Source organism: Theobroma cacao, chromosome 2 (assembly GCF_053813885.1).
Source record: "Theobroma cacao isolate CCN51 chromosome 2, ASM5381388v1, whole genome shotgun sequence".
Lineage (NCBI taxonomy): Eukaryota > Viridiplantae > Streptophyta > Magnoliopsida > Malvales > Malvaceae > Theobroma > Theobroma cacao.
In genome coordinates, this window is record NC_142640.1 from 37,357,081 (window position 1) to 37,384,998 (window position 27,918).

The 27,918-nt window shown below is 34.2% G+C and overlaps 1 protein-coding gene, 1 non-coding gene and 1 pseudogene across 2 annotated transcripts; 2 read left to right on the forward strand and 1 right to left on the reverse strand.

Moving 5' to 3' along the window:
• The first annotated feature begins 1,823 nt into the window (after positions 1–1,823).
• On the forward strand, positions 1,824–27,866 carry LOC148764222 (protein FLX-like 3; annotated as a pseudogene).
• Positions 13,513–17,820, reverse strand: LOC148764223 (uncharacterized). Its single transcript, XM_088803228.1, is given in 5 exon segments — positions 13,513–13,577; positions 13,636–13,765; positions 13,868–14,211; positions 14,214–17,354; positions 17,796–17,820. Coding segments are annotated over 5 exon segments (3,705 nt in total).
• On the forward strand, positions 17,288–17,394 carry LOC148764224 (small nucleolar RNA R71). The gene has a single exon (XR_016024914.1). It is a non-coding gene; the product is annotated as a small nucleolar RNA R71 (small nucleolar RNA).
• Positions 27,867–27,918: the final 52 nt, after the last annotated feature.

Sequence of the window (27,918 nt, forward strand, 5' to 3'; positions counted from 1 at the left end):
GCCACTACACGAATCTTACCCGAACCCATGATAGGTAGTAACTTTATTACCCAAACCCTGATTATAAGATATCTTAATCTTACTTAATCAGGTTGAGTAATATATGGTACTTAATTACAAGATATCCATTAATACACCTAAACTTTTTTCGTCTGAAACTTGTCCTAACCCAACTTGCACTAACTGAGAAAATCAAAAGATCCAAAATAGAAAGCACAAGCATATTTTTTGTATGCAAAATAGGGAGGTATGTACATTTAAATTTTATATAAAATTTATTCTTAAAATTCTATTGAAAGGGAAAAAAACATCTTCATATTTAATATGGGGACAATAATCATATTACCCGTGGGTATTGTAATTTTTTTATTCATTAAAATTATAAATTATTTGATCGAATGTATAATTTTTTTAAAAGGGGACAATAATCATATTACCTGAGGGTATTGTAATTTTTTTATTCAATTAAATAATAAATTATTGGATTAAATGTATAATTTTTATTTATTGTAAATTATAAACTTTTTATAAAAATATTCCGAACAAAAGAAAGAAAAGAGTATAATAATTATAAATTTTTATTAAAAATATTTGTTATATATGATGAAATTATTTTCTACCTCTCCCTTTTTTTATTCTTTTCTCTTAAATAACATTTATTATTTAAAATTGAAATTTATAATTATGTTTATTTATTATAATCAAATTGATTATGTACAAAGTATATTTAGGCTCTCCATATTGTTTCTATTTTCCCTTTACCTCTTCGAATTCTTTTGTCTTTTCTTATTTTTACCATTGTTTAACTAGAATTTGTAATATTTTGTTTTATAATTTAAATTAGTCCATGATAGAAAAAATGTTTTGAATGTTTTAGAGCTTGCAAAGCGGACCAGGAGGCCCAATACATTGAACAAACAATGAGCCTAACGGCCTGCAAAATGGCCCATCACAGCAGATAATAATAAATTAATAGTACTGGGGAAGCGCTATGAGGCAAATTCGTAAATGAACTACATTTTCTCCTCCGCTTCAGAAAATAACGGTCTCCGGAGAATCGCCATTGGTTTCTTGAAAGCTCCTTAACTGTAAGTTTAAGCTTTGGCGTGAAAATTTATTTTTTAATAGGATTTACTTCACTTAAATGCAAATGGTAGTGGCTAAAATGTGATAATCAAACAGAAAGACAGAAAAGAGGCAGAAGAAGAGTTCATATAGTTTATATTTGCATTCTTGGAAAATTTAATAGAGTGAAGCAACGTATGAGATAGGACTCTTGGTGGTGGTCTTTGTTTAAAGTCAGTGTCAGTAATATTTGATTAGTATGGTACATGGTGCAATCTTTTTAATGGCTGGAAAAAGATGGACCTCCAACTCCAACATTTTTGGAGTTTACAGGTGGATAGTTCTTGTTCTTGAAATCTTGTTTACTAGTTGGTCCCGAGGTCTGGACATAGCAATTGTAAATTGGAGAAAAATATATAGTTTTTACATTTATGAATAAGTATATCTTTATTCGAAGATTAAATATACTGCACTATGTTCTAGTTCATTGGTTCTTGGTAATTTAAAAAGACCAGCTTCATATCATCTTTTGCTTGGTCCCGGACAATAGAAGCGTATTGCAAGTATATTTATGTTTTAGTGAATAGATCATATTGATTTTTTTTTTTTTTTTTTTTTGCATTGCCTAAGCTTCCTACAAAACTATGATAATGGTTTGTGAAAACAAGAACCCATCTTTCAGTTGATGTGTTATTGAACTGAATTATTGGCTGGGGTGGAGTAAGCACTGGAAGTGAAATGTATTACCAGAAGTTTGAAAATCTTACACAATTCCCTATTTGAGTAGTTTTCTTTTAATTGAAAATGAGAATTCGTTCTTCGTCCTGTACAACACCTTTAGTAAAATGGTTTCTGCTTTGTCTTGTATATGAGATAAGCCATAATTTCTGCAGGATTTTAAGTATGGCAGGGAGAAATCATATGCCTCGTTATCCGGATAGTTTTCAGGGGTTCCGCAATGGGCCTCAGCCTGTTGTACCAGGTCCTATGCCTTTTGACCCTATAGCTATGCAATAAGTTATTAAATGCTACACATGAAAATCCAGTGGATTCTTACTAAGAATTGATATGCTATGTTAAAAAAATTAAAAAATAAAAGAAAATAAAATAAAACAAGTAAGAACACTAAGAAGTCTAAGGCATAGTATCACTGTCTTTAAGGATAATTTATACTCCTTTGAAGTACAAAACTCAATACAGAAGGACTGTAGTAGTTATCCTTCAGGATTTAACAGACTTTTTCTTATAGTTTGCACGAACTAGTAAGGAATGGCAAGAACAGTAGAAAGAAAGAACCCAACTAAAAAGGAAAGGAAGCATAAAATAAGCAGAAAAGACTTAAGAGAAGATGAGAGGCTTTTGGTGTGTTGTGAGTGAGGTAGGGAAGCTGTATATAAAGGCAGAGAATAAAGTGAATATTGTACCAAATAAGGTGAACATTGCATCAAATTAGGGAGTTGAGAGAAACTTGGCAAGCGTGTATACTTAGTCAGGTATACGTTGTAGCAAAATCAGGAAAGTCATCAGCATGGTAGAATACTTGGTCAAATAGACGTTAGAGAGTCATCAGCACATAGAGTTTGAGTTTGATTCAATTAAAGGCTAAGAAAACTTAAAAAAATTAAGGCCAAGGTACAAAAAGTTCACTTGAGCCTAACCCATATGTATACTCATGCACAAGGAGAGAATTTGAATTTTCTCAAGGCCCAGCACGATCTTGTGAATGCGCGAGCCCAATCTTTTTTCTTCTTTGCAACAAGCCTATAGTATGTTTGCTTATTTGAAGCACTCACACCTTTATGTACCTTAGCAATGTGGGATGTTTGAATGTTATGGAAATATACTAGCTTTCCAACATGTTATACTTGATAATACTAATCTTCGAAGAGAATTGACTATTGTAAAAAAAAGAGATTCGCCAATTGAGCCAAATCATGAACAACCTCTAAGCTAAAAAAGAGAACCTAACTAGGGAATTGATTGATAGAGGAATGAAGCTTGAAGTAACATATCATGCTTTTGAGCTGCTTTAGGCAAAGGTTATGCAATTAAGAGTTGAAATTCAAAAATCGAATGCTTTAAGGGTGGAATCTACTATGGGTCTCATAAAACATGTTAATCATCTGCAAATTGAGAATTAGCAACTAATTGCCACGAGGGCTGATGTTGAAGGTATTAGAATTCGACTTCATGCTCATATATGAAAATAATCCAGAAATTAAAAATATAACAAAGAGAAATAATAAACTAGTATTTAATTAGAGTAACAGTCGAATCCTAGATGATTAATGTTTGTATTTTTCATGTCACGACTCGGAACCTCCCTCGGGCCCATGACAACCGCCGCGACGTCCCGATTGATACTCATTACCCGGAATACCAATCAGAACCCCGCAAGGCTTACATATCAGTTTTAAACAATTTTCAGTCGTTTTCAGCTCAAGTAAATCAAAAGACAAAAATATAGCATTTTTATATAAAACAATATTTATAGAAACACGTGTAAGTAATCTTTTGTAACTTAAAAGTAAAATAAATTCATACATACAATAATTTACAAAGTTATAATTTACAATAATAATTATAATGACAAGTGGCCCATAAATACACCAAGTGTTGGTGATAGTAAGCTATTGTCTGTGTGATAGAGGGGTCAATTGGAATCCTCGACAAAATCGGGTATCTACAAGCTACCACAAGCCTGAAATATTTGGAAAGGAGGTGGGTGAGATTTTACAATCCCAATGAGTAAACAGACATTATCATAAATATTTAAAGGCGAGTAAAAAGGAGGCAAGTTTAAACAACAAATCACAAACCATTTGATAAGGTTTTCAATTTATTTCTTAAACCATAAAATATTTATAATTTATCAAAACAGTTGTTAAAGCTTCTAACTTTTATTAAAAACAAGGCTCAAGTCAAAACTAATCCTCGGGGATACCTTGGCCGAGGCATCTAACCGAGTCCGTCAAGATTTTTAAGATATTTACATGTGAAACATATTTTTATTTTTAAAACAAGTCGTTCCTTGGCGTTGGCCGAGTTACACATTCACGTGGGGGTTCGACGTGAAGTGAGCTCTAATACTACTCCAAGAGTTACCCTCATTGCCTCTACTACCGAAGTAACTATATAACCAGGTTTACCGTGCCCCTCTAATAGGTAGTCCACGGAAACCCATCACTGTAATGACTAAACCCACCAATTTTAATAAAATTTCGACAGTATAACGTGACTTTTATTTATTTACCCAGCCTGCATAGTAAAAGACAGCTTACATAAATTCTCAATGCAATTATAACATATAGCCACATATACTCATATATCATAAGCCATTCATAAGAAAATATATATTTCAAAATAATTGGCAGCCTCCAATTACTCAATTTCATAATCAACACAATATATTTTTATTTGTCACTTTATTTCTAAAACATCAAAAATCCCATTTTAATCTCATTTTCATTTCATAAAATCCATGAATAGCATTTAAAAATAAACTCTAGATAATTTACAATAATAATAGATTTACTCACCGTTTGTACAAAATAATTGCTTTTTAGGTGCTCCGATCACTGTTCGTCGAGTGCGACTTCCTTACCTTTATTGGAAGGCTTTCCTCCTAAACACATTGCAAAATTTACCCAATTCACCACATTGATGCTAAATCACTATATAATTGACTTAAATCCTATACTAATGCATGGTATGAAATGCAATAGCCTAAAACGGCTTAAACACGATATTAACCTATTTTTTTGCACTTTACCCGTTAAATTACTAATGCGCTCCATTTTAGCTCTAAATTGTCCCATTTTCTCTCCAACATTTCTAACCATTAAATATCAGCCAATAACCTTCTAAAATCACCAAAATCAGCTCACTTTCCTCCTTGGAAAATTCAGTCAAAAATGGGACATTTACTCGGTTAATTTTCCACTTTGTTTTTCTATCACATTTAACCATTTTTCATCATTTTATCTTCATTTCTCTTAGAATAAAAATCAGTTCATCATCATTGTACATCATTGAACATTCAGCCAAGGGTGGGTATTATGAAAATTTCACGCTTTCTTACCCAATTTGATTTCTATACACATTTAACTAACTAAAACTATCAATTTAACTAAAAATCAAAACATAAAAATTTCAAATTCCTCCGCCTTGAATTTCGTCCAGCCCTTGATATCACTTTTTGATCTCTCTCCTCAAGCATGCTAAATGGAAACAAAGGCATAAGAAAGGTAGAAATCAAGCTAAAGTCGAAAAATCTTACCGTTAGATGCGTAAACGATCGAAAAACACGATTTTTCCTTTGAATTTTCTAGTTTTCCTTTGGTTTTTCTCTTTTCTTCCTTTCCTCTCTATTTTCCCTCTTGTTCTCTCCTTATGGCTGGGCACCACTTAATATGGGGTTTAAATGGGCTGACTTTTCATTAAAATAATATTAAATAATAAAAAGTGCCATGTGTCACTTTCCCATTAGCCCGTTTTTAAAATTTCATCCATTAAACTTTTATTTTTCACCACTTGAAATACCATAGTTATTCATACCAAAAATAAGTAAATCCTATGATTTTGACAAGTTTTGGGTGGTGAAAATTACGGTTTTTACCTCGAGACAATAAAATTACCGTTTTACCTTTATGTTTCAAAAATTACCGGAATTGAAATTTTTCACTTCCTATCATTAAATTATACTCCAAATAGTTAATCTTAGTCAACAATTTCACTCCATGATCAAATTATTATCTTAAGTGGTAAAATGACGATTTTACCCATGAACATCAAAATTTTAAATTTTTCCCCAAATGAACCCTCGAACTCTGAACAATCATTTTTAGTCATTCCTGGACTGTAAAATATTAAATTTCATCCTACGATTCCTATTTGAATTAATTCGAGGTTAAATCAACTCAAGTATACCGTTAGGTACAATACCGAGTTTCGTCTATTCTTAGGAACTTTCCTAGCATAATAACATGCTACTCAGTGCATGTATGTCATGACATGTATTTATAGGGTCGGGTTTTACAATTCTACCCCGCTTAAAATAAAATTTTGACCTCAAAATTTCACTTACCATATTTGACAAATAGATGCAGGTATTGGTTCCTCATCTGATGCTCTACTTCCTATGTCATTTCCTCCATTCGAGCATTTTTCCACAACACTTTGACCATTGAAATACTCCTGTTCCTCAATACTCGATCCTTTCGATCCAAGATACTCACAGGTTGCACCTCGAACTTCAAATCGTCATGCAACTCGATCGGAGGTGCTTCGAGGATGTGAGAGGGATCTGGAACATATTTCTTAAGCATGGAGACATGGAAAACGTTGTGGATCCGATCTAACTCCGGAGGTAGTTCTAACCGATAAGCCATTAGTCCAATTCTCTCAATGATTCAGAATGGTCTAATATACCTCGGGTTAAGCCTTCCCCTCTTCGCAAATCGAATCACACCTTTCCACAGAGAAACCTTAAGAAAAACTCTATCATCAATCTCAAACTCCAAGTCTTTTCTCCGTTTATCTGCATAACTCTTCTGCCTATCCTGGGCTACCTTCAGCCTTTCTCGTATAACCTTGATCTTATCATTAGTTAGATCGATCAATTCCATACTAATTAACTTTCTTTCACCCACTTCATCCCAACAAAGTGGAGTATGACATTTCCTTCCATATAAAGCTTCGTATGGTGTCATACCAATGCTAGACTAGAAGCTGTTGTTGTAAATAAATTCCACTAATGCCAAGTGTCTATCCCAACTCCTAAGAAAATCCATGACACAAGCCCTCAACATATCCTCCATAGTCTGGATAGTCCTCTCTAATTGAGCATCCGTCTGTGGGTGAAAAGCAGTGCTAAATTTCAATTTGGTTTTGAGAGCTTCTTGAAATTTCGACCAAAATCGAGAAGTGAATCGAGGATCTCGATCTGACACTATAGAAACGGGAACTCCATGTAGCCTCACAATCTCATCTACATAGAGCTGAGCTAGCTTATCAATAGAGTATGTACTATGGATAGCTAAAAAGTGAGCAGACTTAGTTAACCGATCTACGATCACCCAAATTGCATCTTTTCCCCTCTATGTTCGCAGCAGTCCTAAAACAAAATCCATAGTTACATGCTTCCTTTTCCACTTGGGAATAGGTAAAGACTGAAGTGTACTTGCTGGCCTCTGATGCTTCGCCTTAACTTGCTGACATACGAGACACTTTGCTACGAATTCTGCTACGTCTCACTTCATACCTAGCCACCAATAATTCTCCCTGATAGTCCTATACATCTTGGTGCTTCCGGGATGTAATGCATAGGCAGAAGAATGGGCTTCTTCCATGATCGCCTGTCTTAGTTGGTTTCCCTCAAGAACACAAACTCGATCTCTAAACACCAAGATGTTATCTTCTCTGAATCTGAACTCACTGACTCCCCCATCGGTCAATTTTTGAATTTCTTTGCTTAACTCATCATCAGACCTCTGAATGTCCTTGATCTGATTAAGTAATGAAGGTCGCACAATGAAGCTGGCCAATAAGGATCCATCCTCACCATTTCTCAACTGGACCCCAAGAGATTTCATCTCTAATAATGCTGGCAAATAACAACTCTGAAATGAGGCTAAAGACGATGAAGACTTACGACTTAAGGCATTAGCTACAACGTTCGCCTTTCTCGGATGATAGTCTATCACCAAGTCGTAATCTTTTATCAACTCCAACCATCGCCTTTGCCTCAAATTAAGCTCCTTTTGAGTGAGCAAATATTTTAAACTCTTGTGATCTGTAAATACCCGACAATGCTCACCATACAAGTAATGCCTCTAGATTTTTAAAGCAAACACCACTATTGCTAACTCTAAATCATGGGTAAGGTAATTTGCTTCATGCCTCTTTAGCTGTTTAGAAGCATAAGCCACAACTTTTTCATCCTGCATCAGTACGCACCATAACCCCAACTTTAAGGCATCACTATAAACTACAAATCCCTTAGCACTCACAAGAAGTGTTAAAACGGGAGCGGAGGTTAACCGGTTTTTTAGCTCCTGAAATCAATTCTCACAAACATCACCCCATTCAAACTTAACTCCCTTACGAGTTAGACGGGTCAAAGGAGCTGCTATTAAGGAAAACCCTTGAACAAACCTCCGATAATAACCGACTAATTCGAGAAAACTACGAATCTCCGTCATCGTCTTAGGTTGCTCCCATTATAAAATTGCCTCTATCTTCTTAGGATCAACATATATTCCAGCTCTAGATACTACGTGTCCTAAGAATACCACTTCCTATAACCAAAACTCACACTTTGAAAACTTTGCATACAATTGTCTTTCCCACAAAATCTGTAATACTATACGCAAGTGGGTAGCATGCTCATCATTATCTCTCGAGTAAACCAGAATGTCATCAATGAACACAATAGCAAACTTGTCCAAGTAAGGGTGGAACACCCTGTTCATGATATCCATAAAAGCTGCCGGTGCGATAGTTAACCCGAAAGGCATGACCAATAACTCATAATGATCGTACCGAGTCCTGAACACTATCTTGGGTACATCCTGTTCTTTAATCCTCAACTGATGATACCTAGACCTCAGATCAACCTTAGAAAACACTATAGCTCCTTGTAATTGATCAAAAAGATCATCAATCCTCGGCAATGATACTTTTTCTTAATGGTCATTCTGTTAACCTATTGGTAATCTATACATAACCGAAGTGTACTGTTTTTCTTTTTCATAAATAAAATCGGTGCTCCCCACGGAGATGTACTAGGGAGTATAAAACCCTTGTCTACTAACTCTTGCAATTGTACTTTCAACTCCTTCAACTCTGCCAAAGCCATTCTATATGGAGGAATAGAGATAGGGGCAGTACTCGGAAGTAAGTCAATGGTGAATTCGATCTCACGATCGAGAGGAAGTCCTGGTAATTCATCAGGAAATACATCAGGGAACTCACTTACTATAGGGACATTCTCTAACTTAGGTTCCTCCCTTAATATATCAATCACGTGAGCCAAGTATACCAGATATCCCTTTCGCACCAATTTCAAAGCTTTGAGGGCCGAGATTACACAATACGGTAATACTCGATGCTCCCCTGTAAATACAACTTCGGCTCCCTCTAAACTCTAGAGAATCACTTCTTTCTTAAAACAATCACCTTTACTTGATGAGTTGACAACCAATCCATACCCAAGATCAAATCAAAGTCCTGAATCTCCAAAGGGATTAAATCACCATAAATTCTTTTTCTCCAACTTTAATACCACAGTCTTTATAATACGTATTTCTTACTAACCACTCGCCTAGAAGAGTATGCACTATAATCTCTTCCTCTAATGGTGACAGGTTCCTATCTGAGAATAATGCAAATGATATGCTCATGTATGATCTATCGGAGCCCGAATCTATCAAAACATGTGCATCTCTATCAAACACAATCATAGTACCTGTCACTGTGCTAGGTCGAACCTAGGCTTCATCCTCAGTCACTACAAAAACCTTGGTCAAATCTGGGGCTGCGGTTGTCAGTTAAAATCCTACTACGCAAGTATACGTATCGAATAGATAGTATATTAGCAAGCAGAGTATCGATCCCACAGGGAATTGATATAAAACTTTACTAAGGACTAAAATTAAAACAATTCAATCTTATCCAAACAATCAAAATTAAGTAATTAACTAAAACTGATTAATTGAAATTAAAACTAATAAGAAAAATCAAAATAATAATAATCTTGAGAAAATATCAAATTAAACAAACCTAGGATTACAATATCCCTCACACTTCATCTAAATCTTACCTCTCTTCCTTAACTTATTTCAATGGGTTGAATTGCTAACCTAGAGTCCTAAATTATTTATAAGGGTCTCTCAACTTGTCCTATAAAAATATCGATTTTAATCAAAACACTATATCCCTATGTGAATTGAAATTAAAACAGACTCATTAAGTTCAGGCTCTAATCTGGCTACATATGGCCTATAGGTATATCCCTATCCTATACGCAAATCAATTAATTTGATCATATGCTATCCCAATTTTAGTTTACTCTAAACTCCCTTTCCCAAGTTTGTTTAGGTTCCTAGATCAATTTAATTGGTGATCAGGCAATTAAAAACATTAAGAACAAATTGAAATAAACAATTCAAATTCCATTAAAATAAGTAAGAAAGAGATTAAAAACTTAAACTACATGTGAGTTCAATTGCAATCCTAAAGAAAGAAGTTTAGCTACTCATAATTGCAAAATAAAATAACATTGTATAAAATTCAACCATTAAAAGTATCAAGATAAAATTTAAGGAAGAAAACAAAACAATATTCTCCGCCTTGATCTTCAAGTTTCAGCCTCAACTTCTAGTTTCTTGAATCTCCCAAAAGTTGTCTTCTTCCTTTTTTTAATGTTGTCAAACATATCCTATTTATACTAATAGACTAAACCTAAAGTTCCTTAAGCTGACTTAGGGTTTAATTGGGCTTAAAAGTACAATAAGAGGCCCAAAATTCAAATTGTCAATCTTTACAAATTTTCATTCTCGGCACAGTACGTCTACTATTTTTTGACGCGATTTTCTCTATCTTAGAGGCAGAACTGGGCAAAATGATCTTCACAAAAGTTGTAGCTCTGCCGCTTAGCTTTCCACTGGTCCAAGAATTGCATCATTTGGAGTTCTGTAACTCGAGATATAGCCAAAATACTGAAATATATGCAAGCAGATTCTGGGTCTTTCAACATCTTACTTTCCAAAATTAAGCCCAAATCACCTTTAATCCTACAAAAAATATAAAAACTAATCAATAATAAACAAATTAAAAGAAATAACATAAAATTAAAATAACTAACTTAAAAGTAACCTAATTATAAAAACAACTAAAAATAAGTAAATTATAATTAAAAATTAAGGACTTAGCTAATATTTAATAACAAAATTAGAGTAAAATAATTCTATAAAATAGAATTATCACACCCCCAAACTTAAGATTTTGCTAGTCTTCGAGCAAAAGAAAATTATAAAAAGAAAACTAAAACATAAAAAAAAAAATCCTTAAATGAGAGATAGAAATACCAAATCATGATTTCTCAATTTTTCCTCAAAAATTAACTCCAGTTCTAACTTAAGGTAACATACAGCTAATTCTTAAATTCATGCATCAATTCAAGTGAAAACTTATTTTTCGAATGGACTTCCTCTGTGTGTGTGAATGCTCTCTTACAAAGAATATCATGCAATTCGGATTAGTTTTATGTCAACTCTAAGCATAGATTAGTACTAGGATCCCAATAGGTGTTTATCAAGCTTGTAATGTAAGGCTAGGGTCAAGGTATGATAAAGGATATATTTTGGCTCAAATTCACCCTAAGCACTTGATCAATCTAGATCATATAAAGAGCTCAAATATTTATTTATTTTTTTTGTATAGCACCCCCAAACTTGAAGTAAACTTTCCTTTGTACAACACACATTATTTCTTTTCTTTTCCCTTTTTTATTTTTCAACCCCCAAACTTATTTTTGACCATTATAGACTAGGAGTGATTTTACTAACAACCTTCACTTTTTGTGTTTTTTTTTTTCACACCTTTCTCCCTCAATTTATCTTTAAGCTCAAATCACTCTTTAGAACGATTAACATACTTAGGGGGTGAGAGGTTCAAATTGCTGGAATTAAATAAATAGGCCAAGGCTAATATAACTGTGCGATTACAAAGAAAAGGTAAATTAGGCTCAAAAAGGGTGACTAAGGATAAATATAACAAGGTAGGCTCAAAAAGGCTCAAACAATCCAAAGATGACTTAAATCACTTCCTATCCTAAATGTTATCTAAGATTTCGCCTCGAGAGAGAATCAAACAAATTCTAGAATTCTTGACTCCACTATACTTTTTCATCAATATAAAATTTCTCTAAATCACACATAAATTCTAAGTAAAAGAGTATAGTGCTTCAAATTATTGGAAATCACATTCTAAAATAAAACTAACACAAGAATATTACATAAAATTAAATCATAACTATATGCTTCCCAAAAGCTAAGAATCAAAAGATAATTAAAATATCATCCTAGGATTGGGACAATCAAGAATAAGATATAACTATCTCAATTTTTTTTTAACACAACAAAACATGCAAATCACAAATAAAACATGTAAATAAACTAACAATGCAAATCACAAATAAAACATGTAAATAAACTAACAAAATTCTAAACTACTCCCCCAAACTTAGAATGAACATTGTCCTCAATGTGATAAAAGAAAATGAAAGACAAGGGACAAGAATACTCCCCTCACTCCGAATCGATTTTTTTGACCTGTAAAAAGGAAAAGAATAGATAATAATAATAATAATAATAATAATAATAATAATAACAATAACAATAAAGTAAAATAATAAAAATAAAAATAAAAATAATAAAAATAAAAATAAAAATAAAATGAAATAAAATAAAATAAACCAAAACTGAGTAAGGTTAAGAAGCTTGGGTTGCCTCCCAAGAAGCGCTTCATTTATAGTCTTCGACTGGACTGTCTTGGACTCTAGGCCGTATCAAGCAAGTGAATTGAGGACTGTTGACGATTAATTTCGCCTCCCCAACAATGCTTTAATGTTTGTCCATTGACTTTAAATTTTCGACCATCTATCCCTCTAACTTCGATCGCTCCATGTAGGAATACCTCATCAATAATAAAAGGACCAGACCACCTTGATTTGAGCTTTCCCAGAAATAATTTTAAGCGAGAATTATAAAGCAACACTACTTGTCCTGGCTCAAAGCTTTTTGCCAATATCTTCTTATCATGCCATTGCTTCGTTTTCTCTTTGTAGAGTTTGGCATTCTCATAAGCTTGAAGGCGAAATTCATCAAGCTCATTTAACTGCAACAACCTTTGCTCACCTGCTGCTTGTAGATCAAAATTAACTTCTTGACAACCCAATAAGCATTGTGTTCAAGTTCCACCGGTAAGTGACAAGCTTTGCCAAAGACCAACTTATATGGAGACATACCAATCGGGGTCTTGTAAGTAGTCCTATATGCCCACAATGCATCATCCAATCTTTTCTTGTGGGACACACGATTTTCTCCAAAATCCTCTTGATTTCGCGATTCGATACTTCTGCTTGGCCACTAGTTTGAGGATGGTACGTAGTGGCAACCTTATGTTTAACTCCATATTTTGCCAAAAGGGCGTCAAAATATTTGTTGCAAAAGTGACTTCCCTCATCACTAATGATTGCCCTTGGAGTGCCGAATCAATTGAAAATATTTTTCTTGATGAAATTCATGACCACCTTCGAATCATTATGAGGAAAGGTTGCTGCTTCAACCTACTTGGAGACATAATCCACAGCAAGCAAAATGTATTTGTTGTTATATGAGGATATGAATGGACCCATGAAGTCAATACCCCAAACATAAAAAATTTCTATCTCCATGATGTTGTTGAGAGGCATCTCATGTCACCTTGAGATATTTCCCACCCTTTGGCACCTGTCACAATGCAATACAAAATTATGAGCATCCTTAAATAATGTAGGCCAATACAAACCTGATTGGAGGACTTTAGCAGCAGTCCTTGTTCCTCCAAAATGTCCTCCATAATCTAAAGAATGGCAATGGTGAAGCACACTTTGAATCTCTTCCTCTGGGATGCATTTTTTGAACATCTGGTCTTTACACTGTTTGAACAAGTAAGGCTCATTCCAAAAATAAAATTTAACATCATGCAAAAATTTCTTTTTCTGATGAAAATTTAAATCAGGGGGAATAATATTACTTACCAAATGGTTTACAAAATTAGCATACCAAGGAAGTGATTTCTTACTAACTTGAAGGATTTGCTCATCAAGAAACGTCTCTTTGATTATGGTCGAATCCTTACCTTGAGCTTCAATTTCTAATCTTGAGAGGTGGTCTGCAACTTGATTTTCTGTTCCTTTTTTATTACGAATCTCAAGATCAAATTCTTGAAGTAAGAGGATCCATCTTATCAATCTTGGCTTAGCATCTTTCTTGGCAATCAAATACTTGATAACTGAGTGATCAGTGTACACTATCACCTTTGTCCCCACGAGATAGGAGCGAAATTTGTCAAAAGCAAAAACCACAGCTAAGAGCTCCTTTCTGTCGTGGTATAATTTTTCTGAGCTTCGTTCAAAGTCTTGCTAGCATAATAGATGGAATGGAAGATTTTATCCTTCTTTTGTCCCAAAACAGCTCCCATTGCATAATCACTCGCATCACACATTAGCTCAAAAGGAAGAGTCCAATCGAAACTAATTATGATAGGTGCAGATATTAATCTTTTCTTCAATTCATCAAAAGCAACAAGACATTCATTATCAAACTTAAATGGCACATCTTTCTCCAATAAATTGCAAAGTGGTTTAGAAAATTTTGAAAAGTTCTTAATAAATCTTCTATAAAAACCATCATGACCAAGAAAACTTCTAATACCTTTGACATTTATTGGAGGTGGTAATTTCTCAATTGCTTCAATTTTTGCTTTATCTACCTCAATGCCATTACTAGAGATCTTGTGCCCAAGAACAATACCTTCTCGCACCATGAAGTGACATTTCTCCCAATTGAGCACCAAATTTGTCTTTTCGCACCTCTTGAGTACCTTAGCAAGATTTAAAAGACAATCATCAAAATTATTTCCAAAGACTGAGAAATCATCCATAAATACCTCCAGGCATTTTTCCACCATGTCTGTGAATATGGGCATCATGCATCGTTGAAAGGTGGCAAGTGCATTACATAATCCAAATGGCATTCTTCTAAAAGCAAAGGTGCCATAAGGACATGTAAATGTAGTCTTTTCTTGATCTTCAGGAGCAATAGCAATTTGGTTATAGCTAGAATAACCATATAGAAAACAATAATATTCATTACCAGCCAAGCGATCTAACATTTGATCAATGAATGGAAGAGGGAAGTAATCTTTCCTTGTAGCTTTGTTGAGCTTGCGGTAGTCCATGCACACTCTCCATCCAGTCACCGTTCTTGTTGGAATGAGCTCATTATTGTCATTGGCCACCACAGTCATTCCTCTTTTCTTAGGAACACATTGAATTGGACTTACCCATGAGCTATCAGAGATAGGGTAGATTATTCCGACATCCAACCACTTGATGATTTCCTGCTTGACCACTTCCTTCATGATGGGATTCAATCTTCTTTGTTGTTCAATTGTGGCTTTGTGATCTTCCTCAAGAAGAATTTTGTGCATGCAAATATAAGGGCTAATTCCCTTAATATCAGTTATGGTCCACCCTATTGCTTCCTTGAATTCTCTAAGTGTTCGCAATAACTTCTCCTCTTGCAAGCTAGTAAGAGAATCAGAAATAATAACCGAAAGAGTGAAAGATTTTCCAAGAAAAGCATACCTCAAGTGTACTGGTAGAGGTTTAAGTTCCAAAGTAGGTGGCTCCTCAACGGAAGGCTTAGAAGTTGGCACCAAAGAAGCTGAAATATCTAAAGACTCAAATTGATGATTAGTTCTAAATTTGGAGTGAGCATTCAACAAATTTGAATATCCAATAAACTCATCATCATTCCTATCAGAGTTAGTGATTAAACATGCTTCAAGAGGATCATTGGGATTTTCTTCTAAGAAAACATCATGTGTCAAATTGTTCACTACACTAACAGAAAAACAGTCTTCAAATGTCACAGGCAATTTTAAAGCTTTGAAAATATTAAATGTTACCTGTTGGTCTTGAACTCTCAAAGTAAGCTCACCTTTTTCAACATCAATTAAAGCTCTAGCAGTTGCTAAGAATGGCCTCCCAAGAATGATTGAAATTTGCCTATCTTCTTCCATGTCAAGAATTATAAAATCAACTGGAAAAATAAATTTATCTACCTTGACAAGAACATCTTCAATAATTCCCCTTGGGTACACATAAGAACGATCAGCCAATTGCAAAGTTACAGAAGTGGGTTTGCATTCCCCCAAACCAAGTTTCTCAAAAATTGACCAAGGCATTAAATTGATACTTGCACCTAAATCACTCAAAGCTTTTGTAAAAAATAAATTACCAATAATGCAAGGGATTGAGAAACTACTTGGATCTTTGAGTTTTGGTGGTAGCTTGTTTTGGAGAATTGCACTACACTATTCTGTAAGGGAGACAGTTTCAAACTCACCTAACTTTCTCTTTTTGGAGAGGATGTCCTTCAAGAACTTGACATAACTAGGCATTTGTTCCAGAGCTTCAGCAAAAGGAATATTTATGTGTAATTTCTTGAAGACATCAATGAACTTCTGAAATTGCTTCTCAAGCTTTTGCTTTTGGAGCCTTTGGGGAAAAGGTGGTGGAGGATGGATGACTTGAGAAACTCCTTGATTTTCAGCCTTGACCTTCTCTTTTTGTTCGACTTCACTTTTTTTCTCACAAATTCTTTCATTATCAACATGTTCATTCTCAGGTTCAACTACTTTTTCATTCACCCCTTCAATCTCTTTTCCATTCCTTAAGGTGATTGCTTGGCATTGTTCCTTACCTTTAGGATTGATTTGTGTGTCACTAGGTAAGGAACCTTGAGGTCTACTATTGACGGAATTTGCAACCACTTGAGTTTCAAGATTTCTCAAGGATGCTCCAAAGCTTTGAAGTATCACATCATTCTTGGATATATACTGCAAAAGTAGTTCTTCCACTTGGGGCTTCTTGTCAGGAAGTGGTGATCTAACTTGCTGTTGAAATCCCGGAGGCATGTTGGGTTTTGGATTGGAAGGCCCTGCATTGTTATTCCATGAAAAATTTGGATGGTTTCTCCAACCAAGATTATAAGTATTAGAATATGGGTTGTTCTGCTGTTTGTTAAAGTTCCCCACAAACTGAACTGATTCAGAATTGTATGGACATTGATCATTTGAATGGCCATCCCCACACATCTCACAAATTGAATTTTGAACTGCATGAACTCCCATTGTGTCGATCTTTTTGGACAGTGCAGCCACTTGCGCGGCTAAATTGCTTATTGCATCAACTTCATAGGCTCCAAAAGCTTTTCTCGAACCCGACCTTTCTGAAGGCCATTGATAATTATTTGAAGCCATCTCTTCCAACAATTTATAAGCATCTGCCGCATTCTTACTCATCAATGCCCCACTAGCAGCAACATCAATTATGGTTTTAATTGACCTAATAAGCCCATTATAGAATGTCTGAACTTGCAACCAATCAGGAAGCCCGTGATGTGGGCATTTTCGCAGTAGTTCTTTAAACCTCTCCGAAGCTTCATACAAGGACTCACCTTCAAATTGTGTGAATGAGGTGATATCGTTCCTCTACTTTGCAGTCTTTGCAGGTGGAAAGAACTTTGCGAGAAACTTTTGAGCCAATTCTTCCCATGTAGTGATAGACCCACTAGGCTATGAATTAAGCCAGCTTCTTGCTTTATCCCTCAAAGAGAATGGAAACAGTCTCAATCTAATAGCATCATCAGTTACTCCATTATATTTAAAGGTATCGCAAATCTCCAGGAAATTTACTAAATGAGCATTAGGATCATCACTGGGTAACCCACCAAACTGGACTGAAGACTGAATCATCTGAATATAGGCTGGTTTAATTTCAAAATTATTCGCATTGATGGAAGGTCTCCTAATGCTTTGGTGCAAATCTTGCAACAGAGGAACTGCATAGTCTCGCAATGCTCTATTTGCTTCGGGAACCACATTAATGGCATTATTACCATTATTAATGTTATCCTCGGCCATTGTCTAATTTAAAACTGCAACTTGAAAATTCTCCCTTCGACGCCTTCTGAAAGTTCTTTCTATCTTAGGATCAAAAGGAACAAAAATCAAGTTGTCTCTTCTTTGCATACAATGACCAAAGATATATGCAAGAAATAAAAGCTAAAATTAAAATAAGAAAAATAAAATTTCAAGTAAGACTAAATTGTTTGGTATTAGTATTAGTAATAAATCTAGAATTAATTCCCCGGCAACAGCGCCAAAAACTTGTCAGTTAAAATCCTACTACGCAAGTATACGTATCGAATATATAGTATATTAGCAAGCAGAGTATCGATCCCACAGGAAATTGATCTAAAACTTTACTAAGTACTAAAATTAAAACAATTCAATCTTATCCAAACAATCAAAATTAAGTAATTAACTAAAACTGATTAACTGAAATTAAAACTAATAAGAAAAATCAAAATAATAATAATCTTGAGAAAATATCAAATTAAACAAACCTAGAATTACAATATCCCTCACACTTCATCTAAATCTTACCTCTCTTCCTTAACTTATTTCAATGGGTTGAATTGCTAATCTAGAGTCCTAAATTATTTATAAAGGTCTCCCGACTCGTCCTATAAAAATATCTATTTCAATCAAAACACTATATCCCTATGTGAATTGAAATTAAAACAGACTCATTAAGTTCAGACTCTAATCTGGCTACATATGGCCTATAGGTATATCCCTATCCTATACGCAAATCAATTAATTTGATCATATGCTATTCCAATTTTAGTTTACTCTAAACTCCCTTTTCCAAGTTTGTTTAGGTTCTTAGATCAATTTAATTGGTGATCAGGCAATTAAAAGTATTAAGAACAAATTGAAATAAACAATTCAAATTCCATTAAAATAAGTAAGAAAGAGATTAAAAACTTAAACTACATGTGAGTTCAATTGCAATCCTAGATAAAGAAGTTTAGCTACTCATAATTGCAAAATAAAATAACATTGTATAAAATTCAACCATTAAAAGTATCAAGATAAAAGCTAAGGAAGAAAACAAAAAAATATTCTCCGCCTTGATCTTCAAGTTTCAGCCTCAACTTCTAGTTTTTTAAATCTCCCAAAGGATGTCTTCCTCCTTTTTTTAATGTTGTCAAACATATCCTATTTATACTAATAGACTAAACCTAAAGTTCCTTAAGCTGACTTAGGGTTTAATTGGGCTTATAAGTATAATAAGAGGCCCAAAATTCAAATTGTCAATCTTTACAAATTTTCATTCCTGATATAGTACGTCTACTATCTTTAGATGCGATTTTCTCTATCTTCAAGGCAGAACTGGGCAAAGTGATCTGCACAAAAGTTGTAGCTCTGTCTCTTAGCTTTCCACTGGTCTAAGAATCACATCATTTGGAGTTCTGTATCTTGAGATATGACCAAAATACTGAAACATATGCAAGCAGATTCTAGGTCTTTCAACATCTTACTTTCCAAAATTAAGCCTAAATCACCTTTAATCCTACAAAAAATATAAAAACTAATCAATAATAAACAAATTAAAAGAAATAACATAAAATTAAAATAACTAACTTAAAAGTAACCTAATTATAAAAACAACTAAAAATAAGTAAATTATAATTGAAAATTGAGGACTTAGCTAATATTTAATAACAAAATTAGAGTAAAATAATTCTATAAAATAGAATTATCAGCGGTCTGGAAGATGGCTGCTCTAGGGTATTACTCCCCATGCCTGACCGTATCATTGGGCCCTGTCTAGATTGTGATCCCGAAGTGTCTCTCCGCGGTATACTAAGACGAGTCGGAAGAGTAGAAGTAGCTACTGTACCTTATCTCAACTGAGGACAATCTCTCTTGATATGCCCCTGTTGGCTGCATTGAAAACACGTTACAAGCTTTCTACATGACCCAACATGAAATCCTCTGCAATTATGGCATTTGTCCAATCCTCATGAAGTCCCCCCCTGACTACTCCTCACTGGCTGATCAAATCTAGAAGATCTCAACTGTGACTGCTGAGATGAGGGTCTAGTGGATGCCATAGACGCTGAGGTAGTACTTCCTGCAGCAGATGTCAAATCTCTGCCTCTCTTTGAAGACAGACTCGAGAACGTAGACAGATTCCTTCTTTTTGCAAACTTAGCTCAGATCCGTTTATTCTCAGTGGCGAGCTTCTCAGCCCGTAAGGCCATCTGCACAACTTCCTTATACGACTCCTTGCCAGTCACTATCATATGCTCCCGTATCTCATTACGGAGTCCTTCCTCAAAGTAGTTTACTTGGTCTTGCTCCAATCTCACCAACTCAGGTATATAAAGCATCAGCTCGTTAAAACGAGTTTCATGCTCCTCAATGGTCATGTTCCCTTGTTTCAAGCTCAGAAATTCTTTCTTTTTCTCTTTCTGATGGAAATAAGTGTAATACTGACCATCGAACTATCGGAGGAAATTCATCCAAGTCAGTGGTATAGAAGAGCGAGATTTTACTGAATTCCACCAAGTATGGGCTCTCTTCTCAAATAACCGTGTAGCCACTTTCAATTTCATCTCATCATCTAATCCCATATCTTTCAGTGTCTCCGATACCTGAATAATCCAATCCCTAGCTGCGATCGCATCCAACTCACCAGTAAACAAGACGCAACCTAACTGTCTAGCTTCCTTCAATTTCTTAGAAATGGAGACGTCTGGTGTTTGGGGTGGAATAGGAGGTGGTGGTACTGGGGCTGTTACAGGGGAAACAGCGGGTGGAATTGGACCAGCCTGAGCTTGGCCCGTAAGAGCAATGAGAAAAGTCGCTAATGCTTGAGCTGCCTCGGGTGACATGGCAGTTACGCCAAGAGTAGCAACAGGTGGTGGAGGAGGTACAGGAATGTCAGTAGACTCAGTAGTAGGAACTACTCTAAAAGAAGACGCAGTCAACTCCTCTTCTATGAAATCCGACCGACTTTATCTAGGGCGACCTCTTCCCCTACCGGTAGATCTAGTGATAGGTGGTAGCTCATGTCGATGAGGCATAATGATCTACAAGAAAAACGGAATTGATTTAGACGACTTAAGACTCTATATGCAACTACATGCAACTAACTAATCTTAACTGGGCCACACTGACATTGTAAATTATTTTCAAATAACTTTAAATTCAAGAACTTTAAAAATCAAAAACTTCTTTCAAAACCATAAGCTTTTAAACCAAAAGCTTTGATACCAACTGAATTGTCACGACCCGTAACCTCCCTCGGGCCCATGACAACCGCCGCAACGTCCCGATTGATACTCATTACCCGAAATACCAATTGGAACTCCACAAGGCTTACATATCAGTTTTCAACAATTTCCAGTTGTTTCCGGCTCAAGTAAATCAAAAGATAAAAATATAGCATTTTTATATAAAACAACATTTATAGAAACACGTGTAAGTAATCTTTTGTAACTTAGAAGTAAAATAAATTCATACATACAATAATTTACAAAGTTATAACGTACAATAATAATTACAATGACAAGTGGCCCATAAATACACCAAGTGTTGGTGATAGTAATCTACTGTCTGTGTGATAGAGGGGTCAACTGGAATCCTCGACAAAATCGAGTATCTACAAGCTACCACAGGCCTGAAATATTTGGAAAGGAGGTGGGTGAGATTTTGCAATCCCAATGAGTAAACAGACATTATCATAAACATTTAAAGGCAAGTAAATAGGAGGCAAGTTTAAACAACAAATCACAAACTATTTGATAAGGTTTTCAATTTATTTCTTAAACTATAAAATATTTTTTATTTATCAAAACAGTTGTTAAGGCTTCTGAATTTTATTAAAAACAAGGCTCAAGCCAAAACTAATCCTCGGGGATACCTTGGCCGAGGCATCTAACCGAGTCTGCCAAGGTTGTTAAGATATTTACATGTGAAACACATTTTTATTTTTAAAACAAGTCGTTCCTTGACGTTGGTCGAGTTACACATTCACGTGGGGGTTCGACGTGAAGTGAGCTCTAATACTACCTCGGGAGTTACCCTTATCGCCTCTACTACCGGAGTAACTATATAACCGGGTTTACCGTGCCCCTCTAATAGACAGTCCACGGAAACCCGTCACTGCAGTGACTAAACCCACCAATTTTAATAAAATTTCGACAGTATAACGTGGCTTTTATTTATTTACCCAGCCTGCATAGTAAAAGACAACTTATATAAATTTTCAATGCAATTATAACATATAGCCACATATACTCATATATCATAAGCCATTCATAGGAAAATATATATTTCAAAATAATTGGCAGCCTCCAATTACTCAATTTCATAATCAACACAATATATTTTTATTTGTCACATTTATTTCTAAAACATTAAAAATCCCTTTTTAATCTCATTTTCATTTCATAAAATCCATGAAGAGTATTTAAAAATAAACTCTAGATAATTTACAATAATAATAGGTTTACTCACCGTTTGTACAAACTAATTGCTTTTTAGGTGCCCCGATCACTGTTCGTCGGGTACGACTTCCTTGCCTTTACCGGAAGGCTCTCCTCCTAAACACATTGCAAAATTTACCCAATTCACTACATTAATGCTAAATCACTATATAATTGACTTAAATCCTATACTAATGCATGGTATGAAATGCAATAGCCTAAAACGGCTTAAACACGGTATTAACCTATTTTTTTGTACTTTACCCGTTAAATTGCTAACGCGCTCCATTTTAGCTCTAAATTGTCCCATTTTCTCTCCAACATTTTTAACCATTAAATATCAGCCAATAACCTTCTAAAATCACCAAAATCAGCTCACTTTCTTCCTTGAAAAATTCAGTCAAAAATGGGACATTTACTCGGTTAATTTTTCACTTTATTTTTCTATCACATTTAACCATTTTTCATCACTTTTTCTTCATTTCTCTTGGAATAAAAATCAGTTCATCATCATTGTACATCATTGAACATTCAGCCAAGGGTGGGTATTGTGAAAATTTCATGCTTTCTTGCCCAATTTGATTTCTATACACATTTAACTAACTAAAACTATCAATTTAACTAAAAATCAAAACATAAAAATTTCAAATTCCTCACCCTTGAATTTCGTTCAGCCCTTGATATCACTTTTTGATCTCTCTCCTCAAGCATGGTAAATGGAAACAAAGGCATAAGAAAAGTAGAAATCAAGCTAAAGTCGAAAAATCTTACCGTTAGACGCGTAAACGGTCGAAAAACGTGATTTTCCCTTTGAATTTTCTAGTTTTCCTTTGATTTTTCTCTTTTCTTCCTTTCCTCTCTATTTTCCCTCTTGTTCTCTCCTTATGGCCGGCTATCACTTAATATGGGGTTTAAATGGGCTGACTTTTCATTAAAATAATATTAAACAATTAAAAAGTGTCATGTGTCACTTTCCCATTGGCCTGTTTTTAAAATTTCATCCATTAAACTTTTAGTTTTCACCACTTGAAATACCATAGTTATTCATACCAAAAATAAGTAAATCCTATGATTTTGACAAGTTTTGGGTGGTGAAAATTACGGTTTTTACCTCGAGACGACAAAATTACCGTTTTGCCCCTATGTTATTAAAATTACCGAAATTAAAATTTTTCACTTCCTATTTTTAAATTATACTCCAAATAGTTAATATTGGTCAAAAATTTCACTCTATTATCAAATTATTATCTTAGGTGGCAAAATGACGATTTTACCCCTAAACATCAAAATTTTAAATTTTTCCCCAAATGAACCCTCAAACTCCGAACAATCATTTTTAGTCATTCTTGGACTGTAAAATATTAAATTTTATCCTACAATTCCTATTTGAACTAGTTCGAGGTTAAATCAACTCAAGTGTACCGTTAGGTATAATACCGGGTTTTATCTATTCTTAGGAACTTTCCTAGCGTAATAACATGCTACTCAGTGCATGTATGTCATGGCATGTGTTTATAGGGTTGGGTTTTACATTTCATGTAATTTTTAAATTAATTATGAACATTCATAAGTTTAAGAGTTATATACCTTACTTTAGATATCGTAATAAAGAGTCAATTAAATCAAAAATACTTTTGATGAAGTAAAAAACCTTGAAAAGAGAATAAGATGGCCTAAAATCCTACAACTAAAATCTTTGCTTTTTCACCTTTAGGATTTGTCAAATCTTCAGCCACCCAAGTGTTTGGCTTTTAATAGTAATCCACACAATGACTGAATAAGACCTTCTCAAAGGTAAGATTTACTTGTACCAGTAAATTTTGTTTCTAAAACAAAAAAACCAAAAATTCTTATCGAATCTTATTTTTGTCAAACAAAGAAAATTGTTTTTCTTTTCTTATTTCATGAAATGGCTGAGAAGTAACTAGAGGCTTGGAGTTTTAGTTTGCTAATATAACATATCTATATGGGTTAAACTAAGTTGTAACCCTAGATACAACAGTTGTATTTTAATTCAATTAAGTCATTGTGAACTTAATTAATTTTTCACTCTATTTTGGTCTATTCCAATTAAGTCCAACTTAATTGATTATCTTTATTTAATCTCAATCTTGTCAATTAATGTGTGTGACCCATTAGGCTTCTAACATGCTAACAATAAATATAAATTCTTATCAAATATCAATTTGATAATTGATTCATATTTATAGATCATGTGCGGCATGTAGCGATACATCATGACTATCCAAATGTTAGAGTGTCAATTAAAGAATTTGATAAAGTCTTTTAGTAATAAGCCTTTCAGTGCAATGCGATCCTTTCATCAAATATTCCAGATATGCCATAAAGTATGACTTAGTGTCTACTTATAACATTCTATATTAGTTCTTATAATTCATGACCAACCTTATAAATTTAATAAATTAACTTTCCTCAAATTCATCATGCTTTGGCTAAAGACTTTATACAAGTTAATCAAGAATTGAGAACAAGTGAGATACATTCTCTCATATTACTTAAGGTGATTAATCCTCTCTTGACCACTTATTCACCTTCGCATACTTCATGGTATACCCAAAAACATCATGTTTATGTTGGAATTCGACCTCATGCTCAAATATGAAAATAATCAATAAATTAAAATTATAACGCAGCGGAATAATAAGCTAGTATTAAATCAGAGAAATAGTCGAATCCTACAAGTTCAATGTTTGTGTTTTTCATGTAACTTTCAAATTAATTATGAACACTCATAAGTTTAAAAGCTACATACCTTGCCTAGATATCGTAATCATGAGCTAATTAAATCCAAAATATTTGCTTCTTCACTTTTAGGATTTGTCAAATTTTTAACCACCCAAGTGTTTGGCCTCTAATAGTAATCTACACAGTGATTAAATAAGACCTTCTCAAAAATAGGATTTTACTTGTACTAGTAAGTTTTGTTTCTAAAACAAAAGACCAAAAGGTCTTGCCGAATCTTATTTTTGTCAGACAAAAAAAACTATTTTTCTTTTCTTATTTTATGAAACAGTTGAGAATCGGTATGAGGCTTCTTTTTTTAGTTTTAGTTTGCTAAGATAACATATTTATATAGCCAAACTAATTTATAACCCTAAATACAATAGTTATATTTTAATTTAACTAAGTCTCTGAGAACTTAATTAATTTCTCACTTTATTTTGTTCTTTTTCAATTAAGTCCAACTTAATTAATTATTCTTATTTAAGCCCAATTATGTCACTTAATGTGTGTGACCCATTAGCCTTCTAACATGTTGACAATAAATATAAATCATAATCAAATATCAATTTGATAGTTAATTTATATTTATAGATCATGAGCAGCATCTAGTAATACATCATGACTACCTAAATGTTAGAGAGTCAATTAAAGAATTTGACCAAACCCTTCAGTGATAAGCCTCTCAGTGAAATACAATCTTTTCATCAAATATCCTGAATATGTCATTAAGTATGGCTCGGCGTCTACTTATGACATTTCATATTAGTTCTTATAATTTATAACTAACCTTATGAATTTAGAAAACTAACTTTTCTTAAATTCATCATGCTTTGGCCAAAGACTTTATACCAGTTAATCAAAAATTGAGAACAAGTGAGATACATCCCCTTATATCACTTGGGGTGATAAATTCTTTCTTAACCACTCATTCACCTTCGCATGCTTCGTGGCATACTCAAAAACACTTTGTTTAGGCATCTGGTCGCCTCCAAACCTGTAGAGGTGAAATTAAAATATGTTATTCCCCGTACAAGATGACTTGGTGTCTCAAGTCCAAGGACTAGTTGCACGACTATCACATGAAAACATTTTCCACAAACACTTGAGTGAAATATCAAATGGAGTTCTCATAGCGAGTCATGTTTAATGAACTTGTTCTTTAACAAGCACCTACATGTTATCCTCAAGTATCCCATATACTTCAATCTATAAGATCGATTATTTACTTCCCAAGTAAGGAGGCTTAACATGTACTAGTCTTTGAGCATTTTCAATGTCCTGTCTTGACAATACAATGACTAGGAACAATTTTAGGAACATGGCTTTGATGCATAGTGATCTCATAATTGTAACAACTTTACAATTCTCTTGCAAGGCCTTTCTGTTCCATGGGCTTCATTCAATTAGTACTTAATAACTCCTTATTATTGCACTAACATGAAGGAAAGCCTTTATCACATATTGTTATGCGATTGAGTATGCATTAAATGACAATATATATATTTCTTGATCAATCCAATTGGCTTAAGGGCATATACCAACAATTTAGGCATCTGGTTGCCTTCAAACCTGTATGGGTGAAATCAAAATATGTCATTCCCTATATAAGATGACTTGGTGTCTTAAGTCTAAGGACTAGTTGCATGACTATCACATGAGAACATATTCTATAAACACTTGAGTGAAATACCAAATGGAGTTCTCATAGCGGATCATATTTTAATCTATGAGATCGATTCCTTACTTCTTAAGTAAGGAGGCTTAACATGTACCTGTCTTTAAGTATTGTCAATGCCTTGTCTTTGCAATACAGTGACCAGGAACAATTTTAAGAACATGGCTTTGATACATATAGATCTTATAATTGTAACAATTTTACAATTGTTTTATAAAGTCTATATGTTCAATGGGTTTCATCCAATTAGTATTTATTAACTCTTTATTATTGTATTAAGATGAAGGAAAACCTCTATCACATATAGTTATCTGATTAAATATGCATTAAATGACAATTTATATTTCTTAGCCAATCCAATTTGCTCAAGGGCATATATCAACAGAAGGAATGCGTAAGGAGCTTGTTAATGCCAGGTTTGGAATTGGATTTATTTAAGTATTTATCTTTATATTAATTTGAGTTCTACTACTTTTTTCTGTTTGATGTGCTGTGGGGAAAGATGTGGTAAGATGACTATGAGATGGCATTGTACCTAACTGCCAAATGCTACTCTTTCCACAAAATGAAATTGGTTCTGCATATTTTATAGGACAGCTTTTGAATATGAGAAAGCTATGGAGCAAAATCTTCTTTGCATGGCTTGTCAAGTCAAGAAACTTCGTGCAGAGCAGATGAATGCAGATAGTAGAGCACATGGACCAGGTATCTCTTTCCACTCTACTATCCGCTTCCTCTTCTCACTGTAGCATGGACAAGTTATAAATTATGGTAACTGTTATTATATTTGCCTCTTCCTATTGAGGATTTTACAATATGTTGCCCTCCAAAATCTTGTTGGTTTGAAAGCCTCTTAAAATTTATATAGGTGGTTATGGAACGATGGGTGGAAACCCTGAAATGAGATATCCTGGCAGAGCATTTGCTGAAGGGTACCATGGTGGCTGGAGGCCCAACAGTAACTGTGATCCTCCTCGGCGTTGATATCTAAAAGTGGGTTGTACTTGTATAGATGGTCTGATTTTGAGTTGGCTTCAACGTCTTAGGCTCTTAGGTTCTTGGTGATGAGCAAACAACTTTTGTAGAGTGAAAGAAAAGAACTATTGAACTGGGTAAAGTTTGATCTTCATATTTCCTTGTGGCCTTCAGCTGTAAGCTATTTTGGTTCTCTTGATTTTGAATGGAAACAAGCTATGCTGTCATTCTATTGTTTGTGCTTGTATATTGTGCAGACAAGCTGACTTTCAAAAAAGTTAA